This window comes from Vipera ursinii (genome assembly GCF_947247035.1).
Source record: "Vipera ursinii genome assembly, chromosome: Z".
NCBI classification, from domain to species: Eukaryota; Metazoa; Chordata; class Lepidosauria; order Squamata; family Viperidae; genus Vipera; species Vipera ursinii.
The window spans coordinates 21616819-21644490 of NC_139517.1; the positions used below are offsets into that span (position 1 = coordinate 21616819).

Genomic DNA, 27672 nt, shown 5'->3' on the forward strand with positions numbered 1-27672 from the left:
ATCCCCTAACATTGCAACATTTTGTAAGGAGAGGCAACATAAGTCTTCAACATCTTACTAGATGGAGAAGCTGTTGAGCACACTCTAATGCTTGAACAGTGCCACCTTGTTCCCTGGCTTTGGACTTTGTATTTAGGGCAACTCTGTTCAGCACTGTGGCTTATGGGTCTTCCTCCTCTCCTGGGTGCTTTTGAATGGAAGTTCTTCACCATGTGCCCCAATTCTTTGGAGAAAAAAGAGAGTGCTTATAAAATCCCATAGCCTATGAACTTAAATAAATAACATAACAGTTTATCTATCAACCTTCTTCAGTTCTTGTGTACACTAAGATGATGAAGGGCAGCAGGTGATGATGGAGGAAACTCTGAAATATCCTCCACCTTTAACTAGCCTAACTTCTTCAAAAAGGTTGCTAGATCTTGTCCCATTGCTAGTTACCAAGAAAAAGCTCAATGACAATTCAGATGACTATTTGAAGGGACTGAGAGAGAGCAACATTTGTCCCTTCCTTGTCGAGTGTTGGACAAAAATAGGTTACAACTCATTGACAAAGAGGGCTCATTGAACCTATTTCTAAAATTACTCTTTTATGTAATATGTGGCCTTATTATCATATCTCCTTTCTCTGGCTTACAGAGTGCTCAGTGCTTTGATTTGATTGAAAGTGCCTTTTCATCAAATTTCGAAAGAAATATACAAGTCGGCCTTCAGGCATAATAAATAGGTAGAAATGATTAAAACTGAACCATATACTAGGCAGAACATTCATTTTTATCACAGCAATTCTTTCCAGCAATAACACTTGTACTTTCTTCCATTTTCACATATCTTTAATTTCATTCCATGTTTTAATATAGTTATTTTATTTAAAAAGTTTTACAATACATTTTAACTTTAATCCCCCCCTCCCCCACCCCTATCCAACCCTCCCTATCCCTCCCCCCCACTCCCTCCCCCCCCCTCGACTTCCCAGAGCTAAATACAGGGCATAAAATCAAAAAACAAACATAGACACCCTTATGTTATCAACAATAAACTATAAATTCTATCTCTCTCTAGCTCAAAATGAATACAAACAATATTAACATTACAAATAAAGTAGAGGGGGAAAAAAGAGGAAAACAGAAAAAAAAGCTTTGCTCAAAATAAATTTTCTTAATCCCAGTCCTTATTCATATTAATTTCAAAAAAAAGAAAAAGAAAAAGAAAAAAGAAAAGAATAAAAACAAAAAAAACTTTCACCTGCTATTTACATTCTCCCACCTTTCTCTAATTTCCAAACAATTTCTCAGTTACACGCCAAAAGCGCCTATCTCTGTTAGTCTTAATAATCTCCAACCAAACTAAACTACGATCAAAAATAGTTCTTGCATGTATCACACCAAATGTCTCACAGTTCCAAATCATCCTTAAATTCAAATAAAAGTTCAAATACAAAGAATATATATAAAAAAAGATTTAGGCAATCTCTAAGACAACTTGTTATTAATTAGGAGCTTACATACCCATTCTTAGTTCAACACATACTTTAAATCCATTACCCTAATATACTTTTCTAGCAAGCAATCTTAAATTGTGTAAAATATTAACAAAAAGAAAAAAAAAGAAAAAAACCTTCTTTCTCCTCTATAATAATTTTACTCCATTGACATTCTAATCTAAAAATTAATCAGCAATCTTAACGCCCCAAAACTTTTGGAGCACCTCTGTCATGACCCCCAAAACTTCTTTAGACCGCTCCTCTCTCACATCTTCACTGTAAGCACGCTTTGGAGATTCCATAACTTTCTGCTGATCTTGCTCTTGCTCTCGTCTCGCTCTTCTTAGGGCGGCACGCGTCATCTTCTGGCCTCCTGCAGCAACCGATGAAACTGTGACTTGATCCCCTCCAACACCATTGTCCTCTGTCTGTCTACCTGTAACGTCTTGAGGCTTTCCCACACCGTATCCTTTTGCAGCTTCCAAAAATGATAGGGGGGTTGCTTTTAACACATTACTATAAAAATCACGTGCCTGAGCCACAGTAACCAAACGATGTCTTTTACCTTCATACGTCGCCACCAATCCAACTGGAATCTCCCATCTAAACTTAATATCACGTTTCTTAAGTTCCTGTACCAAAAATGCAAAATCTTTCCTTCTCCTTAGGATCTTCGGAGGGATCTCTTTTAAAACCGAAACTTCTTGCTCATCCACTACCAAATTAGTATCATAAGCAGCTTGAATAACTTCATCTCTCGTTACTCTCTTTGTAAAATAGACCACCACATCTCTGGGTAACTTCTTCTGTCTTGCAATCCATGAATTTACACGAAAAACTTTGTCCATATTTCCCTTAATTTCAGATGCTGACTGGCCCAGTACCCCTTCCAGAGCCTCAGAAATCAGCTGCTTTAAATCTTCTTTACCATTCTCCTTTAAACCCCTAATTCTAATAGCATACTGCATCTGATTATACTGAACAAGGCTCAATTCTTCATCCATTTTATCCCTTATATTTTCATTTTCTAATACCTTTGCTTCTAATATAGAGTTCTTTTGACTGAGATCCTCCACTTTTATATCCAGCTGTAGCACACATTCAGCTACGGATTCAACCTTAGACAAAATGTCCCGCCTCATTGCTCTCAGCTTCTCTTCTATCTTCTTCTCCAATTTCTCCATTTTCTCCTCCAGCTTTTTCAACTTTTCATCCATCATATCAGACATCAATTGTACATGCTTTCCAAGAGCATCTTGTAAATCCTTAAGCATCAATGCCGGGGGAGATGCAGGAGGAAACAAAGCTTGCAATGAGGTCTCTTGCACCAGGGAAGACCACACATTCCGAAGAGCTTTAGAAGTTTTAGCCGCCATCTTCCCTCACTTTCACTTATTACTCACTTTCACTTTGAAGCTATAAAATCCATTGAGCTAGAGAGTAAAAATAAAGAGTCCACTTCACCTTGACCTCCTGTACCGCTCTGCCTGCTTCTTGATAATCAAAAGTATTTCCATTTGGCAGGGGTGGTTGCTAACGCCTGGCTCTGCTCCAAGAATCCCAGAGCAGAGGCGCTGCGCAGCTCGGAGCAACCCAGGCTTCGGGGGGGCTCATCCTTCAGCCGCCCAAGCTCTCAGCTCAGGCGGCCCCAGAGAGCTCAACCCCTACCTGGGGCCTCACCCCCTCCTCTTCTCCCGAGGAGGGGGCTTCAACTCCATCTAAACAGCTGATCGGCGCTGTTTACGATGGAAAAACACAGCTGCGGAGCGGGCAGCCCGAAAACGGCTGTCTTCGGCGTCACGTCGCCACCGGAAGTCACTTAATATAGTTATTTTGAAATAACATACAATTCATAGTTGTCCTAATCTTATAAATGTAGTGATGTAACTCAAGATTCTGTAGACCCATCACACTTCAATATCTTCATAAGTGACCTAGATGAGGGGATAAAAGGGGAACCCATCAAATCTGCAGATAACACCAAGATGTGGGAAATAGCTAACATTTTAGGTGATAGACTCAGGATTCAGAAAAACCTTGACAGAGTTGAACACTGGGCCATATTTAACAAAATGCAACTGTAGAAATAGAACTGGCCATCCCTGAAGAAAGGAGCATATCCACAATGATCCAAAGTCAAACAATAAGAGATAAGTAAGAAACATCAACAATCTGTGATATGCCCATGATACAATTCTTCTCTAAGAAACCAAAGAAGGCTTGGAAAATCAGATGAAGAAAATCAAAGAAGTAAGAATTTTGGTCTCTTTTTGAACATTAAAAAGACCAAGCTCATGAACACTGCAAGGAATGGAAACATCAAAATAGAAATTGACATTGAAGAGATAGAATACATGGAAAAAATTCACTTTCCTAGGGTTGCTGATTGCTCAGAGTGTGAATACAGCCCAGAAATAAACAGTTGGATTGCACAGGATTGTATAGCAATGAAAGAGAACAGCCTAGAAACCAAATATAGATTAGTCAAGTCTATTGTGTTCTCCATAGCTATCTATGGTTGTGAAAGTTGGACTTTAAAAAAGCAAGACAGAAAGAAAATTGACTCCTTAGAGTTGTGGAGCTGGAAAAGGCTCCTGCATATTCCTTGGACAGTAAAGGTGACTAACAAGGAAGTACTGGAGTGCATGACACCAGACATGTCACTGTAAGGCAAAATTCACTGGATAAAGCAATTATTTTTGGAAGAGTTACCAGTAAAAGGAAACCAGGCTGCCAAAGAATGCAGTGGCTGGATGCCATCAAAGCTGACAGCAGTCACAGCATAAAATAAAAGGTAAAGGTTTCCCCTGTCCAGGCATTTCTGACTGTAGGAGAGGGTGTTCATCTCCATTTCCTAGCCAAGGGAGCCATCATTGTCTAAAGACATTTCCATGGTCATGTGGACAGCACAAGGTGCACAGAAGCTGTTAGCTTCCCACCAAAGTGATACCTGTTTATCTACTGTTAATTGTTTGCTTTTGAACTGGTAGATGGGCAGGAGCTGGGGCAAGTAATGGGAGCTCACATCATCATACAGTGCTTAGTTGTCAAACCTAGGATGTCAGCTTTCCAGCTGACTAGCTCAGCATCTTTAACCACTGAGCCATCAAGCAGCCCCAGCCACAGCATAGAACAATTCAAAGAAGTAGTGCAAGATTGGACGATATGGAGGGACCTGGTCCATAGAATCATCAAGAGTTGCATATAACTGAATAGATAACTTCATCATTGTCATCATCAGTGCTTTTTTTCTTTAAAAAAAAAAGTGCCGGAACTCTCTTCTTGGCAGGCACAGGAGGCGGGGGGCACTGCTGCGGTCATGGGCGCGAGGGGTATTGGTGGCAGGCTGCCCCCCAGGGCCAGAGCCAGCACGGCTGGTGCTGTGGGAGCAGCAGGGCCCACTGTACATGGCAGGGCTGCACGGGGTTAGAGTTAGGGTTAGGGTTAAGGTTAGGGTGGAGGCAGTGCGGGCCAGGCGCTGCAGGGCTGCCACTTAGGCATGCAGGGCAAGGCGACGGTAGTGCAGGTCCAGCACCGCGTAGGCCACCAGCCTAGCTGACACAGGTGAGCACAAGGAAGGAGTGCACATGGACTCTGCAGAACCCACCTCCCACTCCTTGTCCTCTCTTACTCACCTAGTTGAGATGATGTAGTTGGGCAGCAGGGAGGGGTGCAAAGTTCCTGCCAACTCGCCTTCGCTGCAGACAACTTGCCTGTGCAACATTTGCTGGCCAGGTCTTTTGGCGTGCTCAGCAGCAATTCCTATTGGCTTTCGAAAGCCAATAGGCTTTTGAAAGCCAATAGAGGGAGTAGCACAGCTTGTGCAAAAGCTTGTGTGTGTGTGTGTGTGTGTGCAAAAAAGGTGCCAGAATGCCATTCTGAGCGTTGTATGAGAAAAAAAGCCCTGCTTTTATGTTTTTAATCTTATGATTTTAAATATATATTTTTTCTATTGTAAGTTGCCCCAAACCTCGTCATGTGGATTGCATATTATATAATCGGTAAATAAAGGTAGCACATATGTTAAATATACATCAAATGATAATATGCTTCCCTACAAAGTCAATTCTTGCTCAATGACAGACCAAGGAGTTAACTCAGAAAGGCAAGAGGAAAATCTAGAAGAGGTCTGTGCAACTTGTAGAAGGGAAAGGCCCACACTGATAAATTAAAAATCTTTGTGGTCTGCAAAGGAATGCTAGTGGGCTAATCAACGATTTGTTGACTAGAAGAGCATCTACAGTGTTGGAGCTCGTGGTCATGGTAAGTCATGGAGGCACTAGGCAACATGACTTTCAGGGCAGTGGTGATGATTTTATTACTTTTTTAAAAAAAAGTCTGTGCTCTGTCCAAGGGTGCTTGGTAGGCTGCATGTACAGACCTGGTCTAGAATTTATTTTAGAGCATTCAACTATCTAAAGCAGGAATGTCAAATTCACTACATCATGTGACAACACACGATGTATCGCACTTTTTCCCCATTGCCGGCAATGGGGTGGGCATGGTTTCATTGTGACGCATCTGGCCTGCATGCCAACAGTTTGACATGCCTGATCTAGAGACATCCATTTTTTGCATTGCAAAGAGTCTTTAATCTGTTGTATGTATGGTTTTATTTTTGTGTGCAAAAAGGATTCTAAATTAATTGAGTCATGTCCTGGTGTGAAGTCTGACAGCTTGAGTTAAAGAGCCTATAAAATCTCAAATGACTCCAGTTGTTTTGTTCAAGTATGCTAATGTTCTAAGGTAAATATTATTCATGCTTTATAATATCCAATGAGCACCTCAGTAGCATGTTGTAGTTCTATGAGGTGTGGTGGGCTTCATAATTTGTTGGCTGAAGAAAATACCATGCCATATGTATATATGCAACTGCCATTATTTTTCAGGCTGCATTAATTGAACACATGGCACACATCACAAATCAGATTCCTTTTTAATGCACTATTCGTTTCCATGACTGTAGGACATTTAGAAACTCAATTACGTTCTTATGCTTCCAAAGCATTCTTCCTTATCTTCCTGGTACATTGATCACCATAAAAATACTCAAGGTCTCTTGGGATAAGAATAAGTACTGTATGGTATTTAAGGAACGCAATAGAAAGCATTCACAATGCACAATGTATTTAAATTTCATTTTGTTTGAGGCAGATTCTTATAAAAGAATTGCCATTTGTTTTAATAAAATAATTTAAATTAATTTTTCACTTGATTTCAAATTAAATGAATTATATTGGTTGACAATGAGATTTTTTTTAGTACAATTGCCAAATGCAATAAACTGGTTTTAGGTATATGTGTGCACTAATTATTTCAACACCAATACATTTTAACAACATATTCTATTTGTAAATGAATGCAAATGCAAATTATACAATTTTTTGTGCAAAAATAAAACAAAATAACAGATTTCAGAGCTGTTATCATTTTTCATCATCCAAAACTTTGTTATACTGTATTTAACGAACAGATGCTTTGAGATTAAAAAAAAAGACTGACTACATTTGATTATGTATCACCATGGCATTAAAACAAAATTCGAACAGTGTATGAAAAATAAAGGTTCCCTAAACTTCTGCTGACTATATCCATACATTTTCCTTGATAGCACTCTATTGCCGTGATGGTGAACCTATGGCATGCATGCCACAGGTGGCATGCAGAGCCCTCTCTGTGGGCATGCGCGCTGTTGCCCCAGTCCTAAGCCTTCATCTGGGTTTTATAAAATCTTTTTACTTTAGGCCTCTGCCTCCATGCGCAAAAAAAAGAGGTTCAATCAATCAATTAATTTCAACTGCTCGCAGGGGAAAAAAAGAATCTCGCAAAGTCTGCCGTTACCACTGTAGCCACACCCACCCAATTGGCCATGGCCACCTGGCACCCGATGATACATAAGTGGGTTTTGGGTTGCAATTTGGTCACTCAGTCTCTAAAAGGTTCACCATCACTGCTCTATTGCCTTCTTTTTAGCATTTTTTTCAACTTCCCAGCTTAAAAAAAGCAAGGTGTCCCGCACCAGGAGCTGAAAGTTATGAAGACTGTTTAAGCAGGTTGCTAGGCAACCTGTTCACACTCGGCCCTTCTTACCCTCCCACTTTTGAATTAGCCTGTACGGAATGCGTTTCCTTCAATTTGAGCCATCTGAAGGCCCGTCGCTGCAATGCATTCTGGTCCTCGGCTATATGCTGCTTCCTTGGTGTGCTGCTGAGGAGAATTTGGCTCTCTGGAACAGTTTTCTTCAACGTGTGTGTGTGTGTGTGTGTGCGCGCAAAAAAAGGTGCCGGAATGCCGTTCTGAGCATTCTATGGGGAAAAAAAGCCCTGGTCATAATCATTATCATCATCATCATCAATGTGGTAATAAAACTTCTGGTCTTCAAAACAGAATTACTCCTTCCCAATTATCCCAATGAAACATAATTTTATTCTTTTTTCAAAACATCAGTCTAAAATAACTTGTGCTTTCTTTTCCATAACATTCCTCAATGTTTATCCTATTGTTGACTTGCTTGATATCAGAAATCACCTTATTCATTTTTAAGTCCAGAATTTTCTCCCATGCCTCCAATTGTAAACCCATCTTTTTTGCTGCAAAGTGTTCCAGAAAAAGTTTTCAAAATTTTTCAAATTTGGTTCATTTTTTTACTGTTTTTTGGTCCATTGTTCAATAGCAGTAGTTCAATCAAGCAATAGCTAGATAAGTAGAAAAAATGTTCTAAGGGGAAATACTATAAAAACAAATGTGTAGATATATAAAGCTTTCAGAAAGATCGTATAATTTAACTCCCAGCTCCAAAAAGACCTTAAAATTTCTTTGTTTTAAGAGTCCTAACTGTCTTCCAAAGCAATTCAAATAAAAATAAAAAGTCTGGAAAGGAAATCATCAACAGACATTGAAAATATCTGTTATCAGAAGACACTCTCTGTTATATAATAAATACCAAAAAAGACTATGATACAGTACAATGTCTTAGCACTGAATTGTATCTTTTTGGATAGGGCCATTGTTAAGGGTCTTAATCTTGAGTCTATCATATAAAGAGTTAGCTATTCCCCCCAGTTTGCTGATCTCTGCAAATTTGATGGGTTCCTGTTCTATCCCCTCATTTAGATGATTGATAGAGATGTTGAAGAGTGCTGGGTCTGCAAAAGAGCCTTGAGGCACCCCACAGAATGCTTCCCTCCATGTAGTGCTTCCCTCCACTCAGGACTACATGCTGAATTGTAAATCCATCTGGTAATAGTACTATCATCCCACAATGTTCTATATTATCAAGAAGTAAGCTGTGATTTACTTTGTCAAATGCCTCACTGAAATCTAAGTAAACTGTGTTATCTACCAATTTAGTCACTATGTCAAAAGAGGCAATAATTTTTTTTGGTCCTTATCTGTTTTTGACAAACCCATGCTGGCTTCTTTTAATTGGAGGGAATTCTTTTAACATGGAGGGAAGTGTGTAGTGGGGTACCCCAGGGCTCGGTTCTGGGCCCAGTGCTCTTCAACATCTTCATCAATGATTTCAATGAGGGGATAGATGGGGAACTCATCAAACTTACAGATGACACCAAGCTGCCAGGAATAGCCTACACTCAAGAAGATAGGCCTCACTGAAATCTAAGTAAACTGTGTTATCTACCAATTTAGTCACTATGTCAAAAGAGGCAATAAATTTTTTTGGTCCTTATCTGTTTTTGACAAACCCATGCTGGCTTCTTTTAATTGGAGGGAATTCTTTTAACATGGAGGGAAGTGTGTAGTGGGGTGCCCCAGGGCTCGGTTCTGGGCCCAGTGCTCTTCAACATCTTCATCAATGATTTCAATGAGGGGATAGATGGGGAACTCATCAAACTTACAGATGACACCAAGCTGCCAGGAATAGCCAACACTCAAGAATATAGGCTTAAGATAGAGGAGGATTTAATTTAATTCTAATTTAAATATACTTGAAATAGATTTTAATCTCATAGTTTTTTAATCTCATAGTTATTTTAAACCTCAAAACATCACTTGGTTATTCATTCTTCTCAGGTAGCCATCTTTTCTGGTAAGAAGCATATAACACAGCACTTACCATATGCAGAAGCAGTTGAGACTACTGTGAAGCAGCATATGATTTAGTTAAAATTAATACCTGTCCTTGAGAATTTATTTCAAAATTTGCATATTACATGGTGAACAAACCAAGGATATTCCCATTAATATATAGCTGAAGGAACCTTGCCCATAAACTATCCCCTTAATAAATCACTATGAAAAACATATAAAACTTGCTCCAAAATAAACTTTTCCTTTAATGTATAATAGGACCATACACAACCTATTAAAATCCTGTATTTGCATATGGTAACTTTTCATCTTTGTGAAATATATGGGCACATGTGATAATGTTAATCAAAATTCACATTCAGGTAATCATCATTCACTTTAAACTGGATAGGACATATCATTCTTTGACTTTGAAACAGATCTACTTTTAAGGACCTCTTTTCTCCATCTCAGGGTTTATGTATAAACAAAGTTAAATCAAGGTCACAGAGTTTTTCCCAAATACCATCAAGGTAAATTAATGTACAAAAAAATCCCACAAGAACAGTTCACAGTAATCTAAAGATGTTTCATTAAATACAAATACAAAAACAAAGTTACTGTTCCTTCCTTACTAAATGTTCCTTCTTGTTCATATCAGGTCTCAATAAAATTATATAGCATTTTGGGGAAAATATACACCCCAGTAAACCAGCACTAGAGGATAAGATAGAAAAGATCTCCACAGCTACCATGTATTTTCCTTTAGTGCTCAGGTACGTTGGAACAAATGTCACCCAAACGCTGCAAAAGACCAACAAGCTGAAAGTGATGAACTTGGCCTCATTGAAACTGCTGGGCAGCTTCCTGGCTTGGAAAGCAATATTAAAGCTGACAATAGCCAGGAATCCCATATAACCCAGGACACAGTAAAACATGATCACTGAGCCCTCATTGCATTCCATTATGATTTCTCCCTTCAGTGAGTGCAGGTCTGTATCTGGGAAAGGGGGAGAGGTACTCAGCCAAACAGTGCAAATTCCCACCTGAATGAAGAAACCTGAAAGGACAATAGAATTGGCCAGTCCTTTCCCTACCCACTTCCTCAATCCGGATCCTGGTTTGGTTGCCATAAATGCCAGAATCACAGTCATGGTTTTTGCCAATACAGACGAAAGGGCCACTGAGAAGATAATGCCAAAAGTTGTTTGCCGAAAAAGGCAAGTCATCTTTTCAGGCCTTCCCATGAAGAGGAAGGAGCAGAGGAAGCAGAGAAGAAGGGAGAAGAGGAGGATACAAGTGAGGCTCCAGTTATTGGCTTTGACAATTGGAGTTTCTCGGTGCATCCAAAATATTCCAAGTGTGAGGACTGTAATCAAAGAGAAGACAATAGCCAATGTAACAAAGAGGATTCCCAAAGGTTCATTATAAGAGAGATAGATCAATATTTTGGGAATACATTGATTTTGGATGTTATTGGGATATTCATTTTCTGGACATTTCATGCAGACATCCATATCTGGAAAAAAAGAAGAAATCTTTACAATATAGCAAACATCAACTGATGTTGATGCAAGTTATCTGTTTTGTGAAGACAGAATAGCAATTATTTTTTAATACAAAAACATGCATTTAAGCGTGATATCCTTCATTATGAACAGAGGGTGTTGACTGAAAATCAAAAGGAAATAAAAATATTTTTCTGTCCCCTCTCTTCATTTGTCAAATGAAATGATTACTAATAGACTCTTAAGTGCCATTCCAGTTTGGACAAGCAATATTTGCAGCTTCAGAGACAACTATGTTTATAGAAATAAATATTATAAATACTTGGTACTAATAAATCAATTTGATATGGTATTTTAAGGAATGGATGGAACAAGAAATTGGAGAACTCTATTTTGTCTAAACTATAGAAATCAATCTGAACAACCAAATTAAAAGTTTTAATGGATCATAGACTACTTTTATTAGATAGAATTGTATATTTATTACAAAAAATACTACTGTATTTCCAGCGTATAAGACGACCCGGCGTATAAGACGACCCCCTACTTTTAAGAAGTTTTTCAAGGTTTTTTGTCTTATACGCCGGAAAATACTTACATGCCCTGCCCTCCCTGTCCGTTGCAGAGGAGGCGAAGGCCCGACTGGCCCCGCCGGCCCTCCCGCTGCTCCCGCGCTTCTGCCGGCCCCCGAGGCGCAGCGTTTCCCGGGTGGCAGGCAGTGCCGGAGGGCAGCTGCCACCCCGCCATGGCCGGCGCCCCTCCTGCTTCCCCCCCAGGCCTTGAACTTCTCCCATTCGGCACAGGGTGGGGCAGCTCCGCCCGCAGCCTCTTTTTCATGTGCCGCTTCCCTCTCACCGTCGGCCGAGGCGCGCTCAGCCCGGGCTCCCGGTCCCTCTTCCCGGCCGGCTTCCCGCCCTGCCCCTCATGGAGCTGGACTGGGCGTGCAGCCTCTCGGTGTGGCTGCTTTTCCTGGGCAGCCTGGCTGTGCAGCTCCTGCGCTCGGACCTGTTGCTGAGCCGGCGGCTGCTACTGCGTGTGGGGCTGCTGGCCATCCTGCAGGCGCTGGGCCATCCTGCCGCTGCCCCTCAGCGCCGTGCTCACGGCGGCTGCCTGCTGGCTCGTCTCGGCCAGCACCGCCCGGCAGAAGCGCAGCGTCAGACGGGAGCAGGACTTCCCTGCCGGCTCCCATCCGACACTCTTCCCTCTTGAGGCAGCTGCTGCCTCAAGAGGGAAGAGCGTCGGATGGGAGCCGGCAGGGAAGTCCTGCGTGCGCACGCGTGTGCAGGACTTCCCTGCCGGCTCCCGTCCGATGCTCTTCCCTCTTGAGGCAGCATCCCCGAGGACTCCTTAGGAGCTGGGGAGCGATGCTGCCTCAAGAGGGAAGAGTGTCAGGCGGGAGCCGGCAGGGAAGTCCTGCACATGCGCGCACTCCCCAGCTGCTAAGGAGCAGCCGGGGAGTGCGCGCGTGCGCAGGACTGCCCTGCCGGCTCCCACCAGACGCCACCCACTGATTTTCCAGGTTGTTCCTCTGTCCTGGTCCTATTAGATCTCTCAGCGGCTTTTGATACCATCGACCATGGTATCCTACTGCGGCGTCTCAGAGGGTTGGGAGTGGGGGGCACTGTTTTACAGTGGTTCTCCTCCTACCTTCTGGGCTGTTCGCAGTCGGTGTTGACGGGAGGGCAGAGATCCACCCCGAGGCCTCTCGTTTCTGGAGTCCCTCAGGGGTCGGTTCTCTCTCCCCTCTTGTTCAACATCTATATGAAGCCACTGGGTGAGATCATTCGTGGTTTCTGGGTGAGGTATCATCAGTACGCTGATCATACCCAGCTTTTTCTTTCCACCCCGAACCAACCCAGTGATGCCCTCGACATGATGTCCCATTGCCTGGAGGCAGTCCGGGTTTGGATGGGGAGGAACAGGCTTTGACTCAATCCTGTTTTGTTTTGTTTTTACTGTTGTTCATGTGGTTATCCTTAAATAAATCAGAGCACTGGATTGGATTTTTCCTGGTTAGTTAGCCAAGGTTTTCACATCTTTCTGTCTTACCTATTTTATCAGAGATATGTCCTTCTGAACATGGCACACAATCATAACAACAAAATTTCTCTCCTTCCTTCTTCTTTCTGCTAGAGCCTGGATAGCAGTGGTCATTGCAGACAGAAAGTGGAAGCACCTGAACAGTAATAGGTATGAGAGAATCAGAGGATAAAATGCCAGCGTTAATACAGCTTTCCAAAACGGAAACCCACAACCTGGATGAAAAAGCTGAAGAAAATTAATATTAGGAAACTTGAGTTAATGGGAAGGTATTGGCACTGACTTCTTTGGATGTTCTAGCAGAGGACCTGGAATGGAGGAAAGCTTTGTTTTCATAAGATCTGATAGGTATTTGGATTACTCCTAATGGATTTTTTAGTTAATACTTTTTCTAAACCTGAGCAAATGCAATACAGGTTCTTTTGCAGCCAGAATGTTTAAAAATAGAATGTGGCACTACAGATAGTCCCAGATGTACAACCACAGTGAGGTGCAGAATTTCAGTCATAAGATGTTGCACTTCAAAGTCAGGATATTATGTGAAAAATTATATTGCAATGATCTTTACAATGGTTGAAAAGTCAATCATATGGTTGTTAATTCAATTGTGTATTCATTAAGAAAATCTGCCAAATGGGGAATATTTTTACTGTAAACTAGCTAAAATTTGCTGGTTAGCTTCCTCTTTCCTCTAAGTATTCAAGATAGAGAGTGATTAATATTTATAGGTATTTATATGTAAGGGTGTAGGTAGATACATATGTATGTATATAGCATATCTACATGTTGTCATGTATGTGTACACTTTTGAGAGCAGGCAATAGAATTTCATTTCTAATGTGTGCCAATCTTATCACATGATTGTTAAGTCAATTGCATGTTTGTTAAGAAAATTGGTTCTGACAGATGGGCATTTTTTGCTGGAAACTAACTAAAACTTCTGCAATCCATGGTTATGTGACCACGGGACAGTTGCAAATGTTCATTAATCTGAGTCAATTGCCATATACCTGAAATGTTATCATGTAACAATAAGGGAGGTATCAGGCTCTCCTTCAAGGACAGGTTATAAATAGCTTTTTTTCAGTCCATTGTAAATTTGAACAGTTGTTAAATGAACAGTCATATGCGTTGGGCTATCTGTATTTACACTGGCAATTTTTGTATCCCAAGCACAATTGGAAGCATTTGTCATAAGCCTCCCGTGGACATATTAATGGTCCATTGCATATGTAGAAAATGTTATACGTCATCATCTTGAAAGGTTCCAAAAGACCAAAACACCATTTTCTTCAGTTACTGCTATTTATTTGATAATTGCTCCAAAGTGTTCTTTGCTTTTGTTATTAGTTGAGAAACTGCAACTTCTTCTCACCTGGTTAAAACTTCTGTGCCATACAATTTGATTATCATTAAGAGTTAATTCTCTGCCCGGTGGAGCCCGAGGTTCCAATGTTCCAACTTTGACTCGAGAAAAGGAATTATTGTGGAAAGTAATCCAGTTTACAATATCAAAACCTGTAATCAGTTCTCTGTTTTCATCAAATGTAATAGTATCTCCCATACTGTTGTTGAATACGATGTTTTTCAAGAAAGAATGGAACTATATTTTTTTAAAAAGAAATTAACAGCAAGACTTTGAAATCATAACAACTACATAAAACTACTTCAAGATGAACTAGCCTGCTTTGAAAAATGCAAATGAGAATTGAGGGTGTCTTCAAGTCCTTTGGCAAGATGTCCACAATTGCTTTGCCCTTGCATCCTTTCCAGGACTAAGAAAGAATGAGTGGCCTAAGGTCACCAAATGGCTTTCTGCCTAAACAGGATTAGAAGTCACATCTCCCAATGTCTTGTCCAGTTCCTTAACCACTACACCAAAATGGTTGTCATCATACATCTTCCATATTTTACAATATGGAAAACATGCATGATGACAACCAGTGTCTCTCTTTCAGTTCATTAACTGTTGACTGTTAATCCCTGTTAACCACTGTTATGTTAATCCCATTTTTTTCCAAAATACTAGTTGTTATCTTCAAGGCAGAGATTTAAGCTGTACAAATTATAATGGGTGTTATGATGAATTGAATTTCCAGGAACATGAGTGAAATTAACTCACAATTATTGGCCTAATTAGAAAACCTGCAGTTTTTTGGCTGCATAGAACATCAATGCACTCCAGAATGGATACTCAAATATTGCTTTTCAAATTCCATAACATAGTGGTCAGTCCTCATTGACACAGATGGATCATCTACATCAATCCTCAGAACATGGCCCCAGCACTGGGTCACAATCTGTTTGGAACTGGTCTGTGCAAGTGGGCAAGCAAGTGCACACATGCATGCATAGCCCCATTTGCATGAGCAGCAGGCACTTGCACATGTGAAGCTCCATTTGTGTGAGTGACAGGCTTCTTGTGCACACACATGAGTGGCCACTCCTCAGTGACATAGATGGATTACATAGATCCAGCCATGGCCTTTTACTGGATGGCGAGTGAAGGTACAGCTCCATTTGAGTGAGCAACTCTCATGTGTGAAGCTCATTGCTCACAGAAATAGAGCTTCACGTACACACACAAGAGTGCCCACTGCTTGTGCAAGTGGAGCTGCACTTCTGCCACTCACACAGAACAATTTCCTCTCCCACCCCACCGGTCTGCAAAGCTGTAAAGGTTGGGGACCACTGATCTACATTTAATAACCCAACCTGAACTTTATAAGCCATGGTTTTATCTTTACTGAATTCTGAAACTCCAGAGACAATCTTTTAAATAAGTACTTATATTGTTTCCCTATTAGGGAAGAAATATCCCTACAACACAACTACTAATGTAAAAACTTTTATTTTCTGCAAAATGAAGTGTTTTTTATTCAACAGAATTCATTAGTATAACAGTGCTGTGTAACATAATTCCCAGTAGCTTAATGTATAACACCACTCCAACTACATAATGGCACAATTAAATAAACAATTTTTATATATTAGAAATAAAATAAAATACCTGCCATGGTTTTAAATCCTGAAATATTACTTGTTCTGTTCCTATTGCATTTCTACACCTTGATCTGGGCTTCAGTAAGGCATGCAAAGAATGTACCATAACATGGACTGCATTATAAATGTTATAATTGTGTCCACTCATGGTATTTTCAAATAAAATACTCGGCAGACTCTTTAAATTCTCGTCCCCAGTGCACAATACTTTGTTATCTTTATTTATACCAGAAATGTGTAATGGACAGTCAAATGCCTGTTCCCAAAAATTCTGAATGAAATTGTCTTCTTTCACCCAAGATGGCCTTACAGTCTGAAGAAATTCTTGGAATCCAGGTGGCTCTTTTGAGCGAACTGCAAATGAAAGGGCACCATGGAAACTCTGTATATCCCAAAGTCTCTGAATAGACAGTGATTCAAAATTCCAATGGGATGTAACAATCCACACTTTTCCCAAAGTTGGCAGTGAAGTAAAAGATGCTAAAATGATGATCACTCTCAGATTTTGCATGGCTGGAGTTAATGCATAGATTAAGCACACACTGACCTTATTTTCCATAAAGAGTTGATCATATCTTAGCTCCATTGACATCAAATGTATATATTCATCTATATATGCCTTCTGTGGTGTTCTAAGTATAAAAGCATAACAAATGCTGTTTTGGGAAAGCAACGGTTCAATTTTCTGCAAAAACATGTCCCCATAGTCATCATCCACAGCAAACAGCCCAATCCAATTCCATCCAAAATGTTGAAGTAATCGAATAACCCCATTGTATTGATGCATTTCATTTGGGACCATCTGGTACAAGAATGGAAATACATTTTTATCTCCATGTACTGGAGAAAATATTCCATAAGCAAACTGAAAGGCAATATAAAGCAAATGATCAGCATCATTATGTAAGAATATTAAATAGGATTCATGTTCATCAAAGGGAAGGCAGAAAGTCAGCACTGAATGTTGGTGGAAATTATACAGTCAGTTCATATTCCTTCAGTATTATATCAGCTAAAAGGAAATTGTGAAAACACTTAAAACATAGCACAAGATTAAAAGCAAGGTATTTATTACCTGAAAAAGTGTTCTAGTTTAACTCACTGAAGGGAGATGTAAGCATGTACTAGAGGCAGAGTATTTTGAAATTTGAATACTAACCACTTTGAAATTCAATGCTAAAGGGAATTTACTAATGTTCTCTATTTGGGGGAATCTACAAAAAGTCCTCAATTTCTAAATAAATTACTCATCCCTATAGTTTATTTGTATTTATATTAATTGAATGAATAATGCAGCATTCTCCTAGATTCTCCCCTATGAATGTCATCTCTGGGAAAAGTTGTAAATATGCTTTAAGAATGGAAGAAATTAAAGAAATTGGGATTTCTAGGAAGCATCTCATGGATCTACCTGTGGAATTTTGTAGCTGGCAAGGACTGTGGCCATGTTGAATGAGGTCTCCGTCAAACGTCCTCCAATAGCAGCAATAAATGTTTTCTTTAAATCACAGGTAAAGTTAGGAACAAACTTGTCCTGTGTAGAAAGTAAACTCAGCGTAGCCTTATAGATTATCCTCGCAGGGAAGTAGTTGTTCACAATGTGGAAACCCAAAGTGATGTTTGGTAATAGCTCAGGATTCTTATTGATCTCCTTGACAATAAATACCAAAGCAAGAATTTGCTGATACATCTTTGGCAGAGAACTGCAATAAAAAATATCAGTTTAACTGAAGTGTCTCCTATACTTTTCTTCTACTTGTGTACTTAAAACTATGAAACTGAATACCATGAAGTTCAAAGTCGTCCATAGAACCAGCCCTGCAATTAACTGAGAGGCAGCCACGTCTAGCCACAGTTGCTGAAACTCAGCAGTAATGGGTGGAAGAGACACTGAAACCATTAAATAACTGAACTTTTCAAAAGAGTTGCTATGCCTTGCCTCATTACAAATGTTCAAGAAAAACTAAATGTCCCTTCAGATGGGCGTCTGAAAGGGCTAGGAGAAAGCAATGCTTGTTCAGCATTGAGGTGCTTTGAGGTGACAAAATAATTTTTACCTCTCCAAATTAAAGGAAAGATGGTTTTTATTTAATCTCCTGCCATAATTTGTCTTTGGAAAGAAACAGTTTACAGCTCATAGACAGGAAATGTGCTTTGAATCTATTTCTAAATATTACTCTTCTTGTCTAATAGGTAGCCTTATTAACAAATCTCCTTTACCATCAGGTATGGTACAATCAATGCCATGTGTTTTGCATATAATACAGTACAGGAACTCTTACAGCATCATGGCTATGAGCCCCATTTATTGTTGGTAATATCAACCAAGTACAGAAAGAAATAGTTCAAAGTGGTAGTTGTGGAGGACTGGCCTATAGATTGGCCCATAGAATCACCAAAAGTGAACAAGATTATCATGTTATCAATTCAAGAAGGGTGCCATAAAAAAGAGGGGGTTAACTTATTCTCCAAAGCACCTGAAGGCAGGACAAGAACCAATGCATGGAGACTAGTCAAGGAGACAACCAATTTGGAAGTAAGGAAAAATATCTTGACAGAACAATTAATCAGTGGAACGACTTGCCACCAGAAGTTGTGGTGTTCCAACACTTGAAATTTTTAAAAAGAGCAGAACCAAATAACAGAGTTGGAAGAGACCTTGGAGGTCTTCTAGTCCAACCCCCTGGTCAGACAGTAAACCCTATACCATTTCATATAAATGGGTGTCCAATCTCTTCTTTAAAACTTTCAATGTTGGAGCATTCACAACTTCTGGTGGCAGAAGACCTCCAAGGTCCCTTACAACTCTATTATTCCATTATTCCGCTTCTTGGGTTTTTGTTCCCTTGAGGATTCTCATCCATGGAATCCTTCCCAAGTTCTCTCTAAGTTTATTGAAATTAGTTCTCTTAAGTCCAAGACTCTACTTTGAATTTCTTCTATTGCTTGTCCTTGCATAATATTGATTCTAATATTGAATTATCACTCCCCCCCCAAGGTTCCTGTAGCTTCAACACCTTCTATCATTAGTGAGAATATGGCTGATCTCCCTAGTTCCCTTCTCTACTTCTTGGGAGACCAAGTTGTCTTCTAGGTTTGTCATAAACCTGTTTGATCCTACACTTGGTACAAAGTTTGCCTTCCAATTGATGTCAGGGGAGTTAAAGTCCCCCCATTACTATTGTGATGTGCTTCTTACATACGTCAGTTAACTGGCTAGCAAAAAGTTCATCTATTTCCTCTGTTTGGTTGAGTGGCCCATAGTATACACCTATGGCAATGACATTCCCCTGCATTTATATTGACCCAAATGCATTCAAGACAGTTTTCATCATTGTGGTGCTTTATTTGTCTAGAGATGTAGTTATTTCTTATATATAGTGCAACTCCACCTCCTCTTTTATTTGATCTGTTTCTTTTAAATAATTTAAATACCTCTAGATATATATTCCATTTGTGGGTTTCATCCCACCAAGTTTCTGTAATGGCAACAATATCATATCTGCCCTCATTTACTTGAATTTCTAATTCACCCTGTTTATTCCTCATACTCTGTGCATTGGTGTATAGACATTTGAGCCCTTTTTGATTGACCCTGTGTTTACTTTCTACATAAGATGTTTTGTGCCTGAATTTCCCTACTTCCTTACCACCTGTTTACTTAGTGCATATGTTATGGCACACTATCAAAAGCTTGATTTTCCTTAACAGCAAGGTTGATATTCTTACCTGCACAAATATCTATGTTACAAGCACTGATAACCCTATTAGTTTTAGATTGCTGTGGACAGAAATCTTCTGTATCAATTAACTCTCTGTCCCCATTGTTTAGTTTAAATGTTTCTCCAGAAAATCCATGAATTTAATGCCAAGTAACTCAGTCCCTTTTTTGATGGATGTAAACCATCTCTATTGTAGTTTTCCATTGGACCAGCTGCAGACTTTGTGACTAATATAACCAAAGACTTCTGCTTTACACCACTTTTTTAGCCACACATTGAACTCCACTATACAATGGCTTTTTCCTTTTTTGGTCCTTATTTTTAGGTAAAACCTTTGAAAAAGTAAACCTATCCTACTAATTTCCTGCCCCAAGCTCTGGAAATCATTCTGCACAGACAGTACATCTTTTTGGGACAGCATCAACATCACAGTCCTTACTGGTATTCTTGACTATCTTAAAAATATGCCTCTTGTCTCTGCTGGCAGAAGCACCTGGTAGACACCTGACTTATTTCAAAATCTCCCCGTCCTTTCCTAAACTGACTTCCCTTACAATTGAACCACCAACCAGAAGGTGACCTGTTTTCAGATACCTTGCTCTTCTTGCATGACTGATGTGTAATACCTGATTCACACTTTCCCCTATTCAAAACAAATTTGTCTCATTTCTCCTGCCATTTGAGTTATCATTATCATCACAACCAGCTTGACCTGCCCCCTTAATATCCCTATTAATGTCAACAAGGGCACTGTATCTGTTATGTAGGGACACAGTGAAACCTTTGTGTTTGTGGTTCCTGGCTCTCACCCTTCCAGATTCCATAGTTGTCCATACTACCCTTCTCCTACAGGATCTTTGTAGTAGAGGGGCTGATAGTGGGGCAGCTCAATAAAAGAGAACTACTGAGCTAGAAACCTAATTTCTGCCTGAAGAGCACAGACTAGAGACTTACAACCATTTGTGTGAAATAATGTAGGGGATTGGACTTGAAGAACTCCAAAGTCCCTTTCAACTATGTTATTCTGTTATCCTCATCCTCATCATTATCATTGTTGACAATTGCCATCCAAGGAAATGTAAATTTTTGTATACATAAAATTTTCCTGTGTCTACAAGATTAAATTCCAATAACATCATTTTTTTATTATTCTTACACATATGGCCTCTTAGACAGTAACCACAGTACCGGCATGTTTTCTCCAAAGAGATTTTTTTTTCATTGTGTGCATGCAGCTTGCATGCATCCATGTGTAGTTTGTTTGTATTTCCACCTTTGTTCAGTTCTTTAATGCCCTTTGTACTAATGCCATTGGGGGAAAAGAGTTTTGTGTTTCAGAAGCTACTTTGCAATCTTTGCTTCTTTTTTTGGAACAGCAAAGTGAGATGATGTTCCTCACTGACTTTAAACTAAATAAGATTCTGCACAGGTTACAATATCTTATAGTTAATAAAGCTTCATTTCTTTACTTTTCCTTCTGTGATCTCTCCACATACTAAAGATAAATTCCCTTATCTAAAGCAAACTAATCTGCAGAAACAGAGAGTTACGACTGTTTGTATCTTAGTTCTATTATAGCAATACCAGAATATTATAAGAGGACTGGAATAGAAAGGCTTCAAATGACACTTCTCTATATACTATTCAACAAATGATATTTTGAAGTTAGGTAGAAGCTCTGCTATTATTAACCTGATGTTCTGATAAACTATCATAAACTATTATCAATGGTTTATGAGTCATAAACCGAACACCAGTAGAAGCATATATAGATTTGATGCAGTGTGTGAAGGTACATGGAGTTTTTTATTCAGTGCCAAATTCTGACACTTCAAAAAGAGAGAAAAGTAATTAACAGAAAATTCCCAGTGACATTATGGGAATGAAAATTTTCAAAGACATATCATTATATGCTGCTTAACTCTTTTTCTCCCAATTATTTTGAATTTACTAGTCTGAAGAGAAAAAAATAGAATTCCTTACATCACTTCATTGATCAATGTCCGAGAGGGATCTTCTGTGAAGGAGGGGCTGTTGTGAAAGAAAAAGGCTTGAGAGACAATTGCCCCAAAGATAACATTTCCTGGCTGAGCAAAGTGATGGGGTATAGGAAGTGGGTCATCAGGTATGCTACAATTGATAGCATATGTTTTGCATGTAATACAGAATAGGAACACAAGAAACATCATTGCTATCAACACCATCCTATTATTGGCAATTTCCATCCAGAGAAAGTTAGATGTCCCTATACAGAAAAATATACTTTCTCTACACCATTAAACTACATGGCATTGTTTTTTCATTGTCCTTACATATATGGTCTCTAAGACAGTTGCCATAGTACTACAAAGAAAAAGGAGAGGGGAGAAGGAAAAAAAGAGAACAAATTACAGAAACTATTAGGAATGAAATAGAGATAAAACAACTTGGAACTGAAATGAAGATTAGAACAGATATCATTCAAATGATAGCTCTCTATACTCTATTCAACAAATTATATTTTGAAGATAGGTAAAAGAACTCATATTAGGTTGACTTTCTGAAAATTAAGGAACCTATAATTTGGATCTTTGGGGAAATAATCAAGTCCACTCCAATTCTCAATATTTTTTACATCTCTCCTGAGAAAAGGGCTCGAAGTGTGCATTTAATTACTGTAATTTGCTTTGATTTTTTTTTACCCCATGAAAGTGCCATGAGCCTTTTTTTAATCAAATTTCCTGACAGGTACACAAGTCAAATTTCATATACAATAAATTGATAGCAGTGATTAAAACAGAAACGTATACTAGGTAAATCTGGTATACTGAATTCATTTTCATTCATACATTAATCACCCTAAGTTGCCCATCAAAATCAAAGAAATCTTTTGGTAATTTGCCTTGAGTGATTTTAGTATTTATCTGAGACGTTCTGCCAATTGTGGGTAATCACTGAATTCTAATCTCCCATCAAATACCAACTTTCATAAGAAAATCTGTTAATTCTTTATAGATTGTTTATAAAACACTACTCTGTGATCAATTGGGGCATAACTTCCCAGTATCAAAGTCTTAGTTCTGTGTAAATTAACTTCCATCCCTTTATATGCTACATGATGAAAGGAGTAATTTGTTTCACCCATTTAATGACTACTGATAGAAGACAATGAAATTAAGCACAATCAAGGCAAGCTTTAAAAAAGAGTTTACTAGACAGAGCATTTGATAGATTTTGGGGGGCAAAAAGGCTATGCAACAGAATTTTATGAGAAAAATATAGGTTGATTTCAAGATTTGATATGAAATGGATTTCAAAAGAGGTCCAGAGGCATGCTTTTGCGCTGATCAATTGTTCTTAGTCAAGAAATTTCTCCTTCATTCTAGATTGGATCTCTTTTTAAAGATCTTCTACCCATAGCATCTTTCCTGCCCTCAGGTAATTTGGAGAATAAGTTGACTCCCTCTTCACTGTGACAGCCCCTCAAGTAGTTCAAGACACTCATATAAACCCCTAGTCATTCTCTTTGTTAGACTGTACATACTTTTCATCATATGGTTTAGCCACCAGACACCTTATCATTTTTGTTACTCTTCACTGCAGTCTTTCTTACTTCACAACTTCTATTTTATAATGTGGTGTCCAGAATTGTACAAATTATTCCAACTGTGCTTCTCACTAGTGCAATATAAAGAAGTACTGTGAACTATCCCTTTGTTGATGCATTAGCTTCTTTGGCAGCTGCAGCACACTGCTGGCTCACATTTAACTGGTGTTCTACTAAAACAGGGCTTTTCAACCTTTTCAGCCATTGTACCACTTTTAGGATATGGCAATATCCAAGTACCACCAGTCGCCTAGCAAGGTGTCAAAAACTTGATGACCCAAAAAACAAAATAAGGAAAAAAGTGATAAAGTACAGGTAGTCCTCAACTTACAACAGTTCGCTTAGTGACTGTTTGAAGTTACAATGGCACTGAAAAAAGTGCCCCCCAAGCCACAGCTGAGCAAGACACCTACCTGCCTGCCTGGCACGCTCTTCCTCCTATCCAAGGTTTTCATTGTTGTGAGCATTTCTGTTGAGGATTGGCAGCGGGGGTGGGGTGGGGTGGAGTTTTGTTTTTATTCCCCCTCATCTGCTGGGTGGTTGCAGCAGGTTTTGGTCACCTCACATGACCCTGGGACACTGTGACCATATGAATCAGTTGCCAAGCATCTGAATGTAAATCACAAGACCCTGGAGATGCTGCAACATTCCAGCTGATCTGCGCTTCTTCAGGGCTCAGCAGAAGCGCCAGGATCAGCCCCAATCTCCAGCTGGAGCCTGGTGCTGATCCTCGAGCTTCCACTGAGCCCTGACAGCCCCGAAGAGATGCCAATCAGCTGGAAAGTGGCACTGATCCTGGTGCTTCTGCTGAGCCCTAATAGCCCTGCAACTCCAGCCATCTCTCATTCAGGCTTGTGCGGTGCTGCCACCAGTTCAGCTCATTCCCCTCCCCCACTACCACTTGTCTAGGATGGCCATGTACCACCTGCCAGGTGCCAATGTACCACAGGTGGTACCCGTACCCCTGGTTGAAAAGTGCTGTACTAAGACACCTACATCTCTCCTACAGTTGCTGCTATTGAGCCAGCTACTATCTATTCTGTATCTGTATGTCTGATTTCTCTTGCCTAAGTGTATGACCTTACTTTAGTCACCAGTGAACTGCATTTTCTTAGATAGGGCCCTGTGTTCAACTCTGTCAATGTCTTTCTGTATCTTGAGTCTATCATATAAAATATTAGTGATTTCTCCCTATCTTGGTGTTTCTGCAGATTTTATAATTTTCCCTTCTATCCCCTCATCTAGATCTATTATGAAGATCTTGAAATGTACTGGGCCTAAGACAGAACCTTGAGTATCTATGCTATGATGTTATGAGAAATATGAATCGTATGTTATTTCAAAATAACAATATTAAAACACGGAATAAAATTACAGATAGCTTAAGATGGAAAGCTATAAGTATTACTGCTGGGAAGAATTGCTGTACTAAAAATAAATCTTTGGTTAGTACAATGTTCACTTTTTTATTATTACTACCTATTTATTGTACCTGAAGCCCAACTTTTCTGAGGAAGTTTAATGAAAAAAAATGCGTCATGGCACTTTCAAAAGTGAAAGCTCTTAACATTCTCTGAGCCAGGGAAAGGAGGTTTGATAATAAAGCCACACAGGAACTGAAGAAAGCTGGTGGATACCTGTTATGTTATTTATTTAAGTTGAATGGTGATGGTTGTTTTTTGTTTTTGTTTTTTGTTTTATTTTTGTTTTGGGTTTTAGGGTGTTTGGGGATTTTTTGTCTTTGCTTTTGTTTTTGCAGTTCTGTGCCTAAGTCATTTCAAAGCATCCTTGCTTTGGCTTTCTGTTTTTTTCTGAGGAGACTCAGGGCACATGGTGAAAAACTGTTATTTAAAAGCACCAGGAGAGGAGATAGACCCCCAAGCCACAGTGCTGAGAAATTTCCTGACTGTAAGAACAATTAATCAGTGCAAAGGCATGCCTCTGGAAATCTTTTGAATCCATATCATATCAAATCTTGAAAGCAACTTATACTTTTCTCATAAAATTCTCTTGCATAGCCTTTTTGCCCCCCAAAACCTATCAAATTCTCTATCTAGTAAAAAATAAAAAATAAAGCTTGCCTTGAAGATCTATCTCAATGATCATTAAATGGATTAAACAAATTATTCCTTTCACTGTGTAGCATATAAAGTCCAACAATACTAGATATAATCACTCAGGTCAAAATTCCACAGCCACATATTGACCTGCAATAAGGTTTTTCTGTCCTGATCTGTTTTTGACAAACCCATGCTGGCTTCTCATAACTATTTTCTTTGTTTCTATCCTTTTATCGTATGTAAAATATGTTTCTTTATATGCCAAATGAAGACAAAATATTTTTTTTAAAACATATCATGGATCATTTATCCCTCTTCTCTTATTAAAACTTGGTCAGTGGGCAACTGGAATAGAAAACCTCTCCTATTTGAAATAGAATGTCAACTAGAGGATTAAATCTTTAAGTGAAAAAACATGTTCTATTCAAGGAGAATCTACTGTAGTTTAAAGAAGAAAGAAGAAATGGGGATAGAAGGATATGTTTGTCAATAGTTCACATATCTACAATTAAAAAAAAGAAGAAGATACGGTAAGGTAAGGTAAGGTAAGGTAGGGTAGGGTAGGATAGGATAGGATAGGATAGGATAGGATAGGATAGGATAGGATAGGATAGGATAGGATAGGATAGGATAGGATAGGATAGGATAGGATAGGATAGGATAGGATGAGGTGAGGTGAGATAAGATAAGATAGCATAGCATAGCATAGCATAGCATAGCATAGCATAGCATAGCATAGCATAGCATAGCATAGCATAGCATAAGGTTAGATGACAAAAGCTGTGATTTTTAATTTGGAAAAAGTGAACTGGAAATTACATTGTGTGCTAATGATGAACATGTTAGGGATGAGGTTTACAAAATGTTGAAACTGAATTTGGAAAATGACTGTGTTAAGGACTGCATGATTCAATGGGTAAATTGTGGCTATAATGATTGACCAATAGGAAAATATGTGGATGTATAGTTGTTAGCTGTGAAGTCGTGTCCGACCCATCGCGACCCTATGGACAATGTTCCTCCAGGCCTTCCTGTCCTCTACCATCTTCTGGAGTCCATTTAAGCTCATGCCTACTGCTTCAGTGACTCCATCCAGCCACCTCATTCTCTGTCATCCCTTTCTTCTCTTGCCCTCAATCTTTCCCAGCATTAGGCTCTTTTCCAGTGAGTCCTTCCTTCTCATTAGGTGGCCAAAGTATTTGAGTTTTAGGTTCAGGATCTGGCCTTCTAAAGAGCAGTCAGGGTTGATCTCCTCTAGGTGGATGTATAGAGTGACCTCTATATTGAATTATAATCTGAAAGAAAATTGCTATAAAGTAATGAATCATTGGATTGAAAAATTGTCAAAGATCTATAAAGGAATTTCAAATATATGCTAGAAATGTAATCATAAAAAAGATATTTTTAACACCTCTGGTGGACCTATGACAAAGCAAAGAAATATTGGGATCAGATTTTTATCCTAATTTGGAAGATTTTTAAAATAAATATAAAACTGAACACAGAAGTTTTTCTTTTAGCTTTAATGTCAAAGAGTTTAAAATGGAACTTTGTTATTATATATTGCACTCTTTGAAATTAAACAAAGCACATTCCAATGAAGCTCAGTCTTGTTTCTCTAATTTAATTCCAACTGAAATATGTTTGAAATAGAATTTTAATACATGCTTATTTTGAACAACAAAGCATAATTTGATTTTAAGTAGGTTTTTAAACATAGTTATTTTAAACCTGAAAGCATAATCCCACAACTTGGTTATTTCCCAGGTAGGCATCAAACATATTTTCAGTAAGAAGAACTTACCATATACAGAACTAGTCAAGACTACTTTGAAGGAGCACATGATTTAGTTAAAATTAATACCTGTGCTTGGACTGAGAATTTATTTCAAAATTTGCATGTTACATGACAAACAGAGAAATGGTATTCCAGTTAATATATAGTTGAAGAAGGAATCTGGCCAAATAAACTATACCATTAATGAACTACTATGAAAAACACATAAAACCTGAACATGCTCCAAAATCAACTTTTCCTTCAATATCATTCACATTAAACTGGATAGGATACATCCATTCTTTGACTTTTTTCTCCATATCAAGTTTTATCTATAAATCAAGTTAAATCAAGATCATGTAGATTTTTTCCAAATTCTATCAAAGTAAATTAATGTACAAAAAACCTTCACAAAACACTTCACAATAATCTAAAGATGTTTCAATAACTCTGTATACAAAAAGACAG

The 27672-nt window shown here is 38.9% G+C and overlaps 1 protein-coding gene across 1 annotated transcript; it reads right to left on the reverse strand.

Annotated features, from left to right (window-relative positions):
* Positions 1–10125: 10125 nt before the first annotated feature.
* On the reverse strand, positions 10126–17749 carry LOC310649166 (vomeronasal type-2 receptor 26-like; the record flags this gene model as incomplete). Its single annotated transcript, XM_083377474.1, has 5 exons — positions 10126–11027; positions 13066–13192; positions 14432–14659; positions 16607–16924; positions 17471–17749. The coding sequence occupies 5 exons, from the start codon at positions 17747–17749 to the stop codon at positions 10126–10128; spliced, it is 1854 nt and encodes a 617-aa protein (XP_083233600.1).
* Between the last annotated feature and the right edge of the window lie 9923 nt (positions 17750–27672).